Consider the following 13,849-nt stretch of genomic DNA (forward strand, 5'->3'; position numbering starts at 1 on the left):
AGGCGCTTTCATTGTTGTGCCACAGATGAAGCTGCTTTTGTTCAGGAGCGTACAGTACGATCGGCCACCAGCACCTTTTCATACTGCTCAACTTCCAGTGCGGTGCTGCATCCCTCCATTTTCAGCCTTTCAGATGCAAACAAAGGCAGTTCTGGAAAAGCTGTCAAAAGAGTCCTGTAGCTAGCAGAATGGAGAATATTAGCCGTGATGAACTAAAAGAGACGAGTTCCACAGGAGGAAAAAAAAAAAAAAAAAAAAAAAAAAAAAAAAGCTTTGTGGTTAAGAGACTGATTCCTGCAGGGCATGCCGAACAGAAATATAATCACACTTTTATGGTGCTTTTAAAAACCAGCATTCATCCTCATACAAGTCACAAAGGAGAGAAGGGAAAAAATGATGGAAAGGATAATAGGGATGCTTATTATATAAAGACAATGACAGATGGATAGAGTGTAAAGGAAGTGAGCGGGAGGGAGTCAGTGAAGAGGATTGTGCTTCATCACAGGGCAATGAACCATGAGTCACTCTATCCAGGATTTGATGTTTTCTGGATTAAATGAAACCAAGAGTACGGGATCCTTAGATTTGATGGAAACAGAGGGAAAGCAGAGCAGAAAAGTGCTGATGGAGCTGTTAATCGCAACAGACCACAGTCCAGGAAAACGGCACAGCTAAATCAGGTCTCGTTCAGGCTGAGTCTGTCAGGAGCACAGGAGGACAGTCTCCCTGAAGAGGGTAGATGAAAATCACAGGATATCCTCTGAAGAGAAAAATCTTCACCTTGGTCCGCTCTCAGACCGTGTCAGACTGGTGACTTTACACATTTCATCTCCCTCAACAGCACATGAGTTACTGATAATTACATAGATAGAACTGAAGGCTGTCAGACAGACTAGAGTCCATCGGCACCCAGGAGACTCAATCAGTGCCGTCTCACACGTTTATCAGATGGGAGCTGGGAAAGGTCCGTTAGACTGCTGTGAGCTTTAGAGGAGCCGGTTACACCGAGGCCCAGTGGTGCAAAGGTACAAAACTACAGGAAAAAAGGAGAGCGAGCAAGCGACTGAAAGTACTGCTGAGAGTTCTAACCACAAATGAGATTTCTGTGCTTTGTGGAAAATCATTCCCTCACAGATCTCTTCAAATAAGTAGTTTTTAAATTGATGTTTCTTCTGAAAAGAAGAGAGGCAGTAATTAGAGTCTAGTGTGTCTACAGCTGTGTGTAATTTTGCGGTACACCAATCAGAAGTGCTGCAGGAGAGCTTGAGTCTCTTGGCTGGATCTGTGGAGGTGAGCAGGGGAGAGGGTGGGCTGCTGGGGGGAAGAATGGTTCCTTGTTTCATGCCGAGGTCTTAGTCAGCACTGACTAACAGAGCGGTTGAGTACAGAGACGTTCAGGGATGGAGACCAGCTGGAGGCTGCAGCCAAAATGAGAGAGATCCAAAAGCCACAAGCGTCTACTGAGAACCAGCCTGGCATGCATCTGTATTCAGAACTTACCAAAATGACTCCTTCCTAAATTCTTATATCAAATACAAAGAACGAATAAACTCTGACAGGATGTGTATCAAACGCTAGGACATTATTTCTCATTCTGTTTTAGTCAGGCATGACACCAGACCTGGTCACGAGGCTTCATTCTGTGCATGCAAGTAGACCACTACGAACATTAAAGGGAGTAGTTTACCCCAAAATGAAAATTTATCATCATTTATTCACTTTCATCTTGTTCCAAACCCATAAGACTTTATGGTTAATCTTTAAAACACAAACTAAGATATTTTTTCTTTCCCTTCACTGAAAGTGCAAGTAACCAAACCTTAGAAGATCCAAAAAGGCAATAATGGCATTGAAAAATAAATCCATATGAATCAAACCGTACAGTCCAAGTCAAGATATGCGGTCGTTTTATGTGCTGAACAGACTTAATTTAGGCTTCTTTATATCTACAAATCAAAATCAATTTAATTTGTGTTTCTGAGATCTGCCTTTAACAAAATTCTTATTGGTTTGGAATAACTTGAGGTTGATTAAAGGGATAGTTCACCCAAAAATGAAAACTCTGTTATTAATTACTCACCCTCATGTCGTTCCAAACCCGTAAGACCTTTGTTCATCTTCAAAACCACAAATTTTAAAGCTATTTTTGATGAAATCCAAGACCTTTCTGATCCTACATAGACAGCAATGCAACTGACACGTTCAAGGCCCAGAAAGGTAGTCAGGACATCATTAAAATAGTCCATGTGACATTGGTGGTTCAACCGTAATTTTATGAAGCTACGAGAATACTTTTTGTGTAAAGAAAACAAAAATAATGACTTTATTCAACAATTCTTCTCTTGGCTGAACCACTGATGTCATATGGATTATTTTAACAATGTCCTTACTAGCTTCCTGGGCCTTGAACGTGTCAGTTGGGTTCCTGTCTATGCAGGGTCAGAAAGCTCTCGGATTTCATAAAAAATATCTTAATTTGTGTTCTAAAGATCAACACAAGGTCTTATGGGTTTGGAACAACATGAGGGTGAGTAATAAAGACAGAATTTTCATTTTTGGATGAACTATTCCCTTTATTCTAGCATCAAACATGAACATGAACTCTATGTCTCTACATGTCTCTCTCACCTGTAAGTCTGTCTTCATGAGAGATGCTCCCGCCTCCACTAGGTAATGACAGATTGTCCTCTGACACAACGAGGCCGCTTTGTGCAATACCGTCTCTCCACTGAATAAGAAAGAAAGAGACAGACAAAGAGGAAGCAAGAGATAGAGAGAGGGGGATAAATAGACAGAGAAAGCAAAAGTCAGAAAAACAAGACAAGTTTGAGGCTGTTAAAAATGAAACTCAAAATAATTCCTGAGAAAGCCTGGCCTTTTGAGTGAGCCAGTCCTGACTACAGTATTACAAAACAGAACGTGAACCTCTACTGTCAACAGATAAAAATAACAAATGGCATCAGTGTGCATTCAGAATGACACTCACTTTTCTCTCTCTGTTACATCCAGGATATCGGTGGGTGCTGTAGAAAAAAAAAATAATCAAACCTCGCAACCACACTAAAGCATGTGCCCTGAGGTGATGGTGTGTTGCTTAATGAAGAGCTGTAAAAAGCTTGCGTGGGAGAAAGAGATGACCTGCTTCACACACCACCCCCCCCACATACACTAGAGGTAACAAACTAACCAGCGACTGAAAGCAAACACCAGTCAGTTTGGACACACCTGAATGTGTTTTTTATGATCATGGAGACCTGTTGACCTAAAGGATTGGAAGCTTGAAATTTGTTTTGTAGATAAAAATGTATGTTATGTTTGTTTTTTTTGTTTTTTTAGACAAAGCCAAAACAAAATGTACAATCTATAAATATAATGTCCATTTATGTCAGTTTCGATATCACACTACCAGTCAAAAGTTTTTGCACAGTACGTTTTTTTTATTTTTGTTTAAAGAAACAGGCTTCATTTATTTGATCCAAAATACAGCAAAAACAGTAACATTTTGAAATATTTTACTACTTAGAAGAACTATTTTTATTTGAATATTTTAAAATGTAATTTATTCCTGTGAACAAAGCTAAATTTTCAGCATCATTACTCCAGTCTTCAGTGTCACATGATCCTTCAGAAATCATAATAATATGCAGATTTGCTGTTCAAGAAACATTCATTATTATATGTCGCTTTTAACTGATCAAAAGTGATGAGAAAGACATTTTACAATGTTACAAAAGATTTCTATTTCAGATAAATGCTGTTCTTCTAAACTTTCTATTTATCAAAGAAACCTAAATAAAATTCTACTCAGCTGTTTTCAACAACAATACTACTACTACTACTACTACTACTACTAATAATAATAATAAATGTTTTTTTGAGCACCAAATCAGAATATTAAAATGATTTCTGAAAGATCGTGACTGGAGTAATGATGCAAACAATCAGCTTTGCAATCACAGGAAGAAATTTCATTTTAAAATATATTCAAATAGAAAACAGTTATTTTAAATAGTAAAAATATTTCAGATTTTTACGGTTTTTGCTGTACTTTGGATCAAATAAATGCAGGCTTGGTGAGCAAAAGAGACTTCTTTAAAAACAATAAAAATCATCAAAAACTTTTGACTGGTAGTGTATTTTTTCACATTTTAAAATATAGCAATGAATATGCAGGTGTGAACCAACTTTAACTAGTATTGTACAACAATTAAAACAAATATACCTAGAAATAAATATGTTGAAAAAATGTAAACAAAAAAGAAAACATTAAGACGTTAATTTGATACGATACTGCACTGCAATCATGTTAACCAAATCAACTTTTGACATAAAATACTGTGTTAACAAAATCATTTGTAGTTAAGAAATTGTATTAAAAATATAAACTGAGATATAGTTTTCACTAGTAGTCTGAATTTGAGAACTGAGAGATAGTAGACATTTCAAAATCTACTCCACATACGCAGCTTTTAAATTGATTATTAAACAGAAATGACAAGATATACATTAAGCCCTTTTGTCTATGCCAGCAGCTTTTGAGAGCTGTAACAGATACGTGTTATGTGATCATTTTACCATTATCAATGATGTATCTGACGATCTCCTTGCTTCCCACTTCCACAGCATAGTGCAGTAGGGTGCGGCCCACGGGGTCCTGCACACACAGGTCTGCCCCCTTCTTATGCAGCTCCTTCAACTGCAGAGAAAAAGCTGCCAGTCATACAAACAAACACTGAGAAAAACATCCCAAACAACAGAAAACCAAAGAGAGAATCATTACGGGAAGCCACATGGTCTCTGAGTGTTATTAATTACTGCGAAGTGCCAAAAAAAGTACTGGTTTCCACATGGTTATTCAAACAGAACCTGGTGATTGGACTCAGATGTGCTTAAGGAGAAAAGAACAAGTTTGGCTGGAGGCTGATAGCAAACATGCCAGTGACCGTCTCAATAGGTTCAAAGGACCCTTCCATGCGATAAAGCCCAAAAATCTGTCAGAAACTTGCCAGCACTCTTTTATACACCAGAGAGAGTTTGGGCATAAAATACTGGTATTATCACCAGTCCAGTAAGTCTAGAAAGATTAGTATCATCAGAGGTTTTTTATTCACCAGTTTTCAGTCTCATTTGGAGGAGATGAATGCCCTGGGAGGACTGAGAAGACACCATCTACACACTAAACAGTGCACTCTCTGCACTCCACAACCTGGTAATTACAGACACACCTGAGTGTCTGAGAGTCTGTATGTAGTTCTGCATATTTCATGCGAGTTTAAATGTCAGAGTTGACCATGTTTGGTTGTATGGTCCAGCTGTAAGGGTGGTGAGATGCTAACTGGGGCAGATAAAGGATGCGGTGTAATGCACATCACTGCCCACTGCAACCTGCCAAACATTGATATATCTGAAATTATATATCTCTCTGTACTGAGGCATTACGAGTGGGAACAGGTTTTGGGCTGGGTAAGAGAGATTATCATTCTGGAGAAAGTCTGTTTGGTCACCATAGAAACCAAGAACGAGTGAAAGGTCAAGAGAATATGCAGGATCATTTATCTGGTTCCGCCTCCGCTCTGCAAGATACTTGACATTTAATGGTGAGGTCAGTCCTGCGTTAGAGACGACAGAATATCCTTTAGGCCAAGTGAACATTTAACTAAAAGCACACGGATCGCTCTCTTGCATATTAAATCACTGTAAAACACAACATCCAAACTACCTACTCAAATAATCGGTGTATTGCAAACAATTTTGTTAGGGAAAAAAAAAAAAAAAAAAAAAAAAAAAAAAACTGTCAAAAGTCAACATCGGAGAAGCCTAGAAGGCAAAAAATGAAGGTTGTTGTATATAGCGTGTACTTGAAGGAGTAGTACATTTCCAGAACAAAAATGTACAGATAATGTACTCACCCCCTTGTCATCCAAGATGTTCAATATTTATAAAGAAATTGTGTTTTTTTGAGGAAAACATTTCAGGATTTTTCTCCATATAGTGGACTTCTATGGTGCCTCTGAGTTTGAACTTCCAAAACACAGTTTAAATGCAGCTTCAAAGGGCTCTAAGCGATCCCAGCCAAGGAAGAAGGGGCTTAGAGCTTTTTGAAGCTGCATTTAAACTACATTTTGGAAGTTCAAACTCGGGGGGCACCATAGAAGTCCATTGTACAAAAATAATCCTGAAGTGTTTTCCTCAAAAAACAATTTCTTTACGAATGAAGAAAGACAGACATGAACATCTTGGATGACAAGGGGGTGAGTACACTATATGTACATTTTTGTTCTGGAAATGAACTACTCCTTTAATATATTCAAATGATCTTACCTTCTGATGGTCTTTCTTCTTCACACATTCAATTAGATTGTCTGCTGACACTGTTAAATAAACAAGAGTACTCTGTTAATGGAGAATCAAGGGTATTTTTTCTTTTTTTCTTTTTTTATAGTGTGTCAAGTGATCTTGAACTTATTTTGCAAAGCAAAGACTGTTTACCAAGATTAAATGACTAGATGTGTGAAAACCTTTGTCATCAGCATCAAAAACAGAGTTAATGGATACTGAAACATAATTTCTTTCTTTTTTTGCTGTTTTCATAACTTAATTGATCTTAAACTTATTTTGATATGATTACTCAAGTGTAATTTAGGCAAAGACTGAGTTTACCAAGATGAAATGTGACCAAAACAGCACGTCACCAGCATAAAATAAAATAGTTAATTGAGACTGAAGTATAATTTTGGTAGTTTTTGGTAGCTGGGTAATTTTAATTAATCCTGATCTTATTTTAATAATTTTACTTGCTTGCAATTAAAGCTATACTATGTAACTTTTGACTCTGGTTGAAGCATACAGTTTTATGCAAAAGTTTGGGAACCCCTTGCAGAATCTGTGAAAATGTGAATCATTTTAACAAAATAAGAGAGATATAAGTAAGATATTTTACATAAAAGATGCTTACATATAGGCCACAAGACAAAACAATAGCTGAAATTATTAAAATAACCCCCTGCTTTGTCTTGTGATGGTTGTTCATGAGTCCCTTGATTGTTCTGAACAGTTAAACTGAGCACTATTCCTAAGAAAAATCCTCCAGAACCTGCAGATTCTTTTGCGTATTTGAGCAGTTTTCCAGCAGTGACTGTATGATTTCGAGATACATCTTATCACACTGACGACAACTGAGGGACTCAAACACAACAATTAAAAAAAGTTCAAACATTCACTGATGCTCCAGAAGGAAACATGATGTATTAAGAGCTGGGGGGTGAAAACATTTTGAATTTGATGATCAAGTTAAATTGTACTTAATTTGTATTCTGGGAAACATGCAAATATCTTCTGTTGCTTCCAAAGGGCAGTACTAAATGGAAAAAATATATATATATATTTCAACAAAATAAGAAAAATTTGGACATCCTGTTCAAATGTTTTCACCCCCTGGCTGGTAATGCATCGTGTTTCCTTCTGGAGCATCAGTGAATGTTTTTTAATAGTTGTGTTTGAGTGCTTTAATTGTTCTCTGTGAGAAAAGATGGATCTCAAAATCTGCTGGAAAGGGTTCAAATATGCAAAAGATGCTGGAAAACAAGAATCTGCAGGACCTGGAGGATTTGTCTGAAGAACAGTGCTCAGTTTAACTGTTCAAAACAAACAATGGACTTGTTGAGTGGACAAAACAACAACAACAACAACAACAACAAAAAAAACAGTCGTAGATCATCTAGGTAACCACACACAGTATTAACTTTTGCAGGTGGTAATTTTAATAATTTCAGCAAATTTTTTTTTTTTGATTCACATTTTCACAGATTCTGCAAAGAGTTCCCAAACTTTTGAATAAAACTGTAATTTGTTACTTGTGGAGGACCATTTTTTGGTGATCTTGAGTTCTGCTTTACTATAACGCACAGATGAATTAATACATAAGCACCATATATGTGAACGTAACCAACATCATCAAAACTCTAATAAATAAATAAATAAATAAATAAATAAATAAATAATGAAATTAAGACAGATGTCTAAGAAAAAAAATTAAGAGAAAGTACAGTTGTTTTGACTCATTTTTTAAAAAAAAAATTGTTACAAAAGTTTGTCATAAGACATCAAAATTTCTAGTTCTAGTTATAGGCAAACAGACCAAAGTAGTAACTGGTTTAGAGATTGACATTCTTTTATGAACCTAATAAATATGAGTCTAAGCATTTTTGAAAGATTTTTGAAAAGCCAAGAAAAAGTTGAGTTTTTATTACAGGCACTGGTGCTTTTCCTTTCACTTGGAATTCATTTTTAGTTCGATGGTAGCTGCAACCTGCTATGACACTTTCCACTGCATACAGTAGTAACCTGACCTTCTTTCCTTTACTACATAAACACACAGACAAATGATAGAAGAATGCAGTTTCCCACTAAATCTGACCTGACAGATCTAAAATATACATTATTTTTATAGGCTTACTGTAGTGATTCAGGCTAAGGCAAAAACACTGTTTGGAAGATGAATTTGTGAGAAGATGAAAATAAATTTCAAAAGATGAAATGAGACCATATGTATGAAACTGTATGGCATCAGCAAAAAAACAAATGTGTTACTAGTAAAAGATTTGTAAAGCTGTGATACCAGATGTGCAAATACTGGTGTTGTAGTTTCCTCATGACGATTGACGACTCCCAAATTACTTAAAGGTATTATTATTCAAAAACTGCCTGCATGCATGAATCGCTTATGCATATTTGTTCAATATTAAGTTATTCAGAGTTACACAAGAAGATGTTCTGTTTATTTAATGCTTTGGGAGCAGACAGTTAAAACGGGAGTAAAAATACGATTTTAATTACGGGTGTTAATCACATTAGCTGATGCTGGCTCTGAGGGTTCAGTCTCAATATGCTAAATCTGTGTTCAAAGCTTTGCAATGCCCTTTGTAGATTTGCCTTCCTAATCCAGCAATCTTGTGTGTTGCTTTACAAACCTCGAGAGGTAAAATATGAAAACACCCAGCTGGGATGTCGGGCTAACACGCGCTGTAAAGCTAAATCTACGCCTGTGTCTAAAGATATGCCCGCTCCAATCCAGCTCTCAAAACTCGGCCGCTTTATGGAATTGAAGAGTCTTTTTTCCTGTCTAGAGAAAGCGTGCACAGAGCCAAATCAGGTTTTGGAAATGCGTTCCTCCTCAGCTCGAGCCAGGAAGCTTTGGAGCTAGCGCTGAATTCTAATGTGGATCAATGTGAGTGATGATAACCTGCTCTGCCTCGCTGCACCTCACAGACTGTGAGACAGCCCTTTCCTCCGCTCTCTCTCTTCCTGCCCCTACCAATGCCAAGAGAGCGGAAAACACCACAGCCTTGGCACATGCCCTCTCCTGACAGGCAGCAGCTCATTAAAAAAGGAACAAGAACCAAGACCAAGGAGCGTTTACGCTCAACTTACACGTAATGAAAGTCAGAAATGATTCACTGAGCAAGAGCTGCTCTACTACACGCAGCGGTCCCAATTTGCTTCTCGCAGGGACCTGTACAACTTAACTTGTTCTTACAAGGAAAGACTTCAGCCTTCACTGTTGTGCCATTTCCATATATTCGTTTAGAATTAGAACTTTTTATCCAAAGCAACACTGGGTAAAGTTCACTTGATGTTCATTCACTGAAGAAACACTTAAACTTCTTACCAGAGTTTGCATTGTTCAGGTCGCTCTTCTCAAACCTGTGAGAGAAACAAAAACATCTGTGTGAATGATACACTTCAAATCAACTGACACAAATATTTTAGGGGACTTCTTCACAGCAGGTATCTGAAATTCTTGATGCACACACTGTGAAGCCACTGAATTATCTCCTAATGTTTTTCCTGATAAAGCTGTTTAGATTTTTCTAAAGAATGGCTACAATGCACATGCATGCACTCTTTTAACCCCCACTCAACATTCAATATCTCAGAGATTTACTGAACAAAAGAATAAAAGAAGTGAGCTTCATAATATCTGCAAGAGATGAATTAAGAGAACTCAAATTAGCAATGCTATCTGTATGACATGAGGTCTGTTTGACTTCACATGGCACTGCACAGAACATGAGCATGAGTTTTGAGCACGGCATATCGGTTAGAAATTTTGTTTTGACCATCAAAGTATCACAAGAGCGAGTCGAGAGCAGTTGGCTAGATAAGCCAGCATAATTTTCTAGAGTGGCTGCACAAGCTCTAATGATAAGAGCCATTTCACGATTGGTCAGACTCACCGATGGTGTGCATTTCATGTTTATTCTGACACCCTCAGTTCTACTAATGCTCACAAATCAGTGTTTTTATAACAGTAAAAACTCTTTTCATATAATCTTAATGTCATACTGTTCAAAATAAAATGGATAAATAATACAGCTTACAGTTGAAGTCAAAAGTTTGCATACACCTTGCAGAATCTGGGAAACGTTAATTCATTTACCAAAATAAGAGGGATCATACAAAATGCATGTTTATTTTTTTATTTAGTACTTATCTGAATAAGATATTTCACATAAAAGACATTTACATATAGTCTACAAGAGAAAATAAAAGTTGAATTTATAAAAATGACCCTGTTCGAAAGTTTACATGCGTTTGATTCTCAATACCGTGTTGTTATCTGAATGATCCACAGCTGTGTTATTTGTTTAGTGATAGTTGTTCATGAGTCCCTTGTTTGTCCTGAACAGTTGAACTGTCTGCTGTTCTTCAGAAAAACCCTTCAGGTCCCACAAATTCTTTGGTTTTTCTGCACTTTTGTGTATTTGAACCCTTTCCAACAATGACTATATGGTTTTGAGATCCATCTTTTCACACTGAGGACAACTGAAAGACTCAAATGCAACTTTTACAGAAGGTTCAAATGCTCACTGATGTTCCAGAAGGAAACACAATGCATTAAGAGCCGGAGGTGAAAACGTTGAATTTAAAGATCAGGGTAAATCTTCTGTAGCTTCTGAAGGGCAGTACTAAATAAAAAAATATATATATTTAGGCAAAATAATAAAATGTAAATACTGTCATTCTTTTCAAAAGTTTACACCGTGGCTTCTATGGCTTCTAATGCATCATGTTTCCTTTTGAAGCATCAGTGAGCGTTTGAACCTTCTGTAATTGTTGAATATGAGTCCCTCAGTTGTCCTCAGTGTGAAAAGATGGATCTCACAATCACACAGTAATTATTGGAAAGGGTTCAAATACACACACACACACACACACACACACACACACACACAAAAAAAAAAAAAAAAAAAAAAAAAAAAAATCAATGAATTTGTGGGAGCTGAATGATTTTTCTAAAGAACTGTTCAGGATGAACAAGGGACAACTGTCACAAAAAAAAAAAAAAACAGCTGTGGATCATTAAGGTAAAAACACAGTATTAAGAATCAAGCGTATGTAAACTTTTAATCGTCATTTTTATAAATTCAACTATTATTTTGCTATATGTAAATGTCTTTTATGTGAAATATCTTATTCAGGTCAGTACTTGCAGATTCTGCAAGGTGTATGTGAACTCGTTACCTCTGAATTCAATGAACTGTGTTTCTGGTAGCTACACATAAAATTCAAAAGTCTGTTTATCTGAGATGTATTACATCTAATCCACTCTGTCTGTGACAACGTACACAAACACTGTGCGAACGTCACTACGAGAAGTTAAAGTGTCCGTTTTGATAACTTTTTCAACTCCTCCCTCAAAAACCTCGCTGATCGGTAAGGCAGGCACATCCAAAGTCGAACACACCTAATGACGATGCCATCGTTGACACTACACCTCCTCTCTGTCTCTTCCCCTGACTGGAGCATCTCCTGTGCGCTCTCACCTAAAAGAATATTTGATCAAAGTGCTCCCCACCCCACACTAAGAAGGCTGGGACATTAAGAAATAAAGACGTGTGCCGCACAGGGCTTTGGATCTTGAATTTTGCTAAAAGCAATGTGGTTCTGAGATGGTGTCATCACCAGAAACACACCGCAAGGAAATATGTAACTGTTTCCTACAGCTTGTCGAATAAGAGTTGACTGTAATGCAGATCTTTTGTATATCATAGTAGGGTCAGAGGTCAAGAGAGGTCAGATCACAGTCAATTGTAAAACAATAAACCTGTTTCACTTCAAACACACCCTCAAATTGAGTGAGACAGAAAAAGATGGAGGGAAAGGTGAAGGAGTTCACGAACACTTAAGTCAAAGCCATAACACACTGTTTTCATTGTGATATGCCTATGAGTGATTGTGTGCGTGTGTGTGTGTGTGAGAGAGAGAGAGAGAGAGAAAGAGTGTTACCCTTGCTAAGGAATCTGAGTGTGTCCCGTAATTAAAAGCAGTTCATAGGCTCATAAATCTGGTCTCTAACATGTCTTCCTAACACACACACACCTTTACTGTAATGTCTGCATGTCCCCTCTAGCCTTGCAGCTGAGGTTTAGCCTCCAGGCAGTGAAATTTGCTCAGGTAAGTGGATCTCAGATCCCTGAAACCACAAATTGTGACTCTCAGCTATCAAAAACCATCTCTATCAATCATCATTTATCTTTTCATATAGCTCTATCATGACAAATGACGTTCAAATACACTGATCTCAGGTCAGCCGTGGGGAATGTACAGAGAAGGCAATCTTTTCCTGTGTGACTGAAAGTTCACAGCAGCACTACAGTTGAGAAAAACACAACTTAACCACTTAAAACTGATTCACATTGCATCCACATTTATTTTCAGCCAAATCCATTTTGCTGAGACAACCTCTTCAGACAAAAAAAAGGTGTACAGCTGAGTTGGGACTCGCATTAGGGAAGATGCGATGATGTCACTCAAATCTGTGTATTATGTGAGCTTGATGTATGTGACTGGAATCAGTGCAAATGTATCTGTCTAACCATCATGTCCCAGAGGAAAAGCTGGCTAGCGGTTTATTCCCCCAGCCTAAATGATCATCCAGTGTTTCAACATGTCTGAACCATTCCTTGGTATGTAACCCAGACGGCAGCTGCAATTACTGACGTTCCTCAGCCTGCTTTCACAACACACTCTCAAAAAGACACCCTAACACACATTCTCAACACCGCAAAATAGCTCACGGCAGCTATAATGGGGTTATTGAGTTTTTGCTAGCTGTAATTGCTAGTAATTTACCACATTTACAGAAAGGGTAGAAATGTGACATCAAGCCAATTATTTGATATGAGTCCAGAAACCCCTTATTAGCTTTAGAGAGAAACAGCAATCTGAATCTAGACTGGCCTGGCGTTTACTCAGCCAGATCACCATCTCTTACCAGTACACGACAAATCGCATTTGCAAGCTAGTTTTATTATTGATTGTGGACTGGAATGTTCTCCCTCTAATCACTAGTGAGATTTATGAGCAGAGGTCTTTTCGTTAAACAAAAGCAAGTCTTAATGAGGGCGCTTGATGGTCCGTGCTGTGAATACAATACCATTAGAGCAAACTTCAATATACTTCAATGTAGGAAGGTTTTAAGGGTCAAAGTTCAGCTCACTAGGGACAAATCAGGCTTTGGCATGAACGGGATCTCAGCTTGGTAATGAAAGCTGCAATGCGTCATTAAACTGCCCTCGCTGCTCTTGCGTATCTTTCCTTGTTTGCTTCTCCTCATCAATGTAACCTTTATTATGCGCCTTCCAATTTACCATTTGCAGACACCACATTAAAGACGGTTCGCTCAGACTGCACAGGAAACAAGGGGCTAATCTCTCACTCACGCTCCTGCTTCCTCCTGCTGTTATTTGCTTGGAGTATCAGTGTTCAGATGTAAATCTGTCTCAGAATGAGAGTTACTCATGGGCCCGGCTATAATTCCATTACAGAGGAAAATACAAATCCCTCA

General features: G+C 37.7%; 1 protein-coding gene across 14 annotated transcripts in view; it reads right to left on the reverse strand.

Moving 5' to 3' along the window:
* The window catches only part of dgkza (diacylglycerol kinase, zeta a), a 124,840-nt gene that overhangs the window by 5,509 nt on the left and 105,482 nt on the right, over window positions 1-13,849 (reverse strand). For all 14 annotated transcript variants that reach the window (XM_051115974.1, XM_051115973.1, XM_051115977.1 and 11 more), the window contains 5 exons: window positions 9,668-9,702; window positions 6,322-6,371; window positions 4,576-4,696; window positions 2,987-3,023; window positions 2,629-2,728 (listed from right to left, as the gene is read on the reverse strand). In XM_051115974.1, the coding sequence (XP_050971931.1) occupies window positions 2,629-2,728; window positions 2,987-3,023; window positions 4,576-4,696; window positions 6,322-6,371; window positions 9,668-9,702 (343 nt within the window). The remainder of the gene's footprint in view (window positions 1-2,628; window positions 2,729-2,986; window positions 3,024-4,575; window positions 4,697-6,321; window positions 6,372-9,667; window positions 9,703-13,849) is intronic.

The sequence above is a fragment of the Labeo rohita genome, chromosome 7, assembly GCF_022985175.1.
Source record: "Labeo rohita strain BAU-BD-2019 chromosome 7, IGBB_LRoh.1.0, whole genome shotgun sequence".
In the NCBI taxonomy this organism is placed as follows: Eukaryota; Metazoa; Chordata; class Actinopteri; order Cypriniformes; family Cyprinidae; genus Labeo; species Labeo rohita.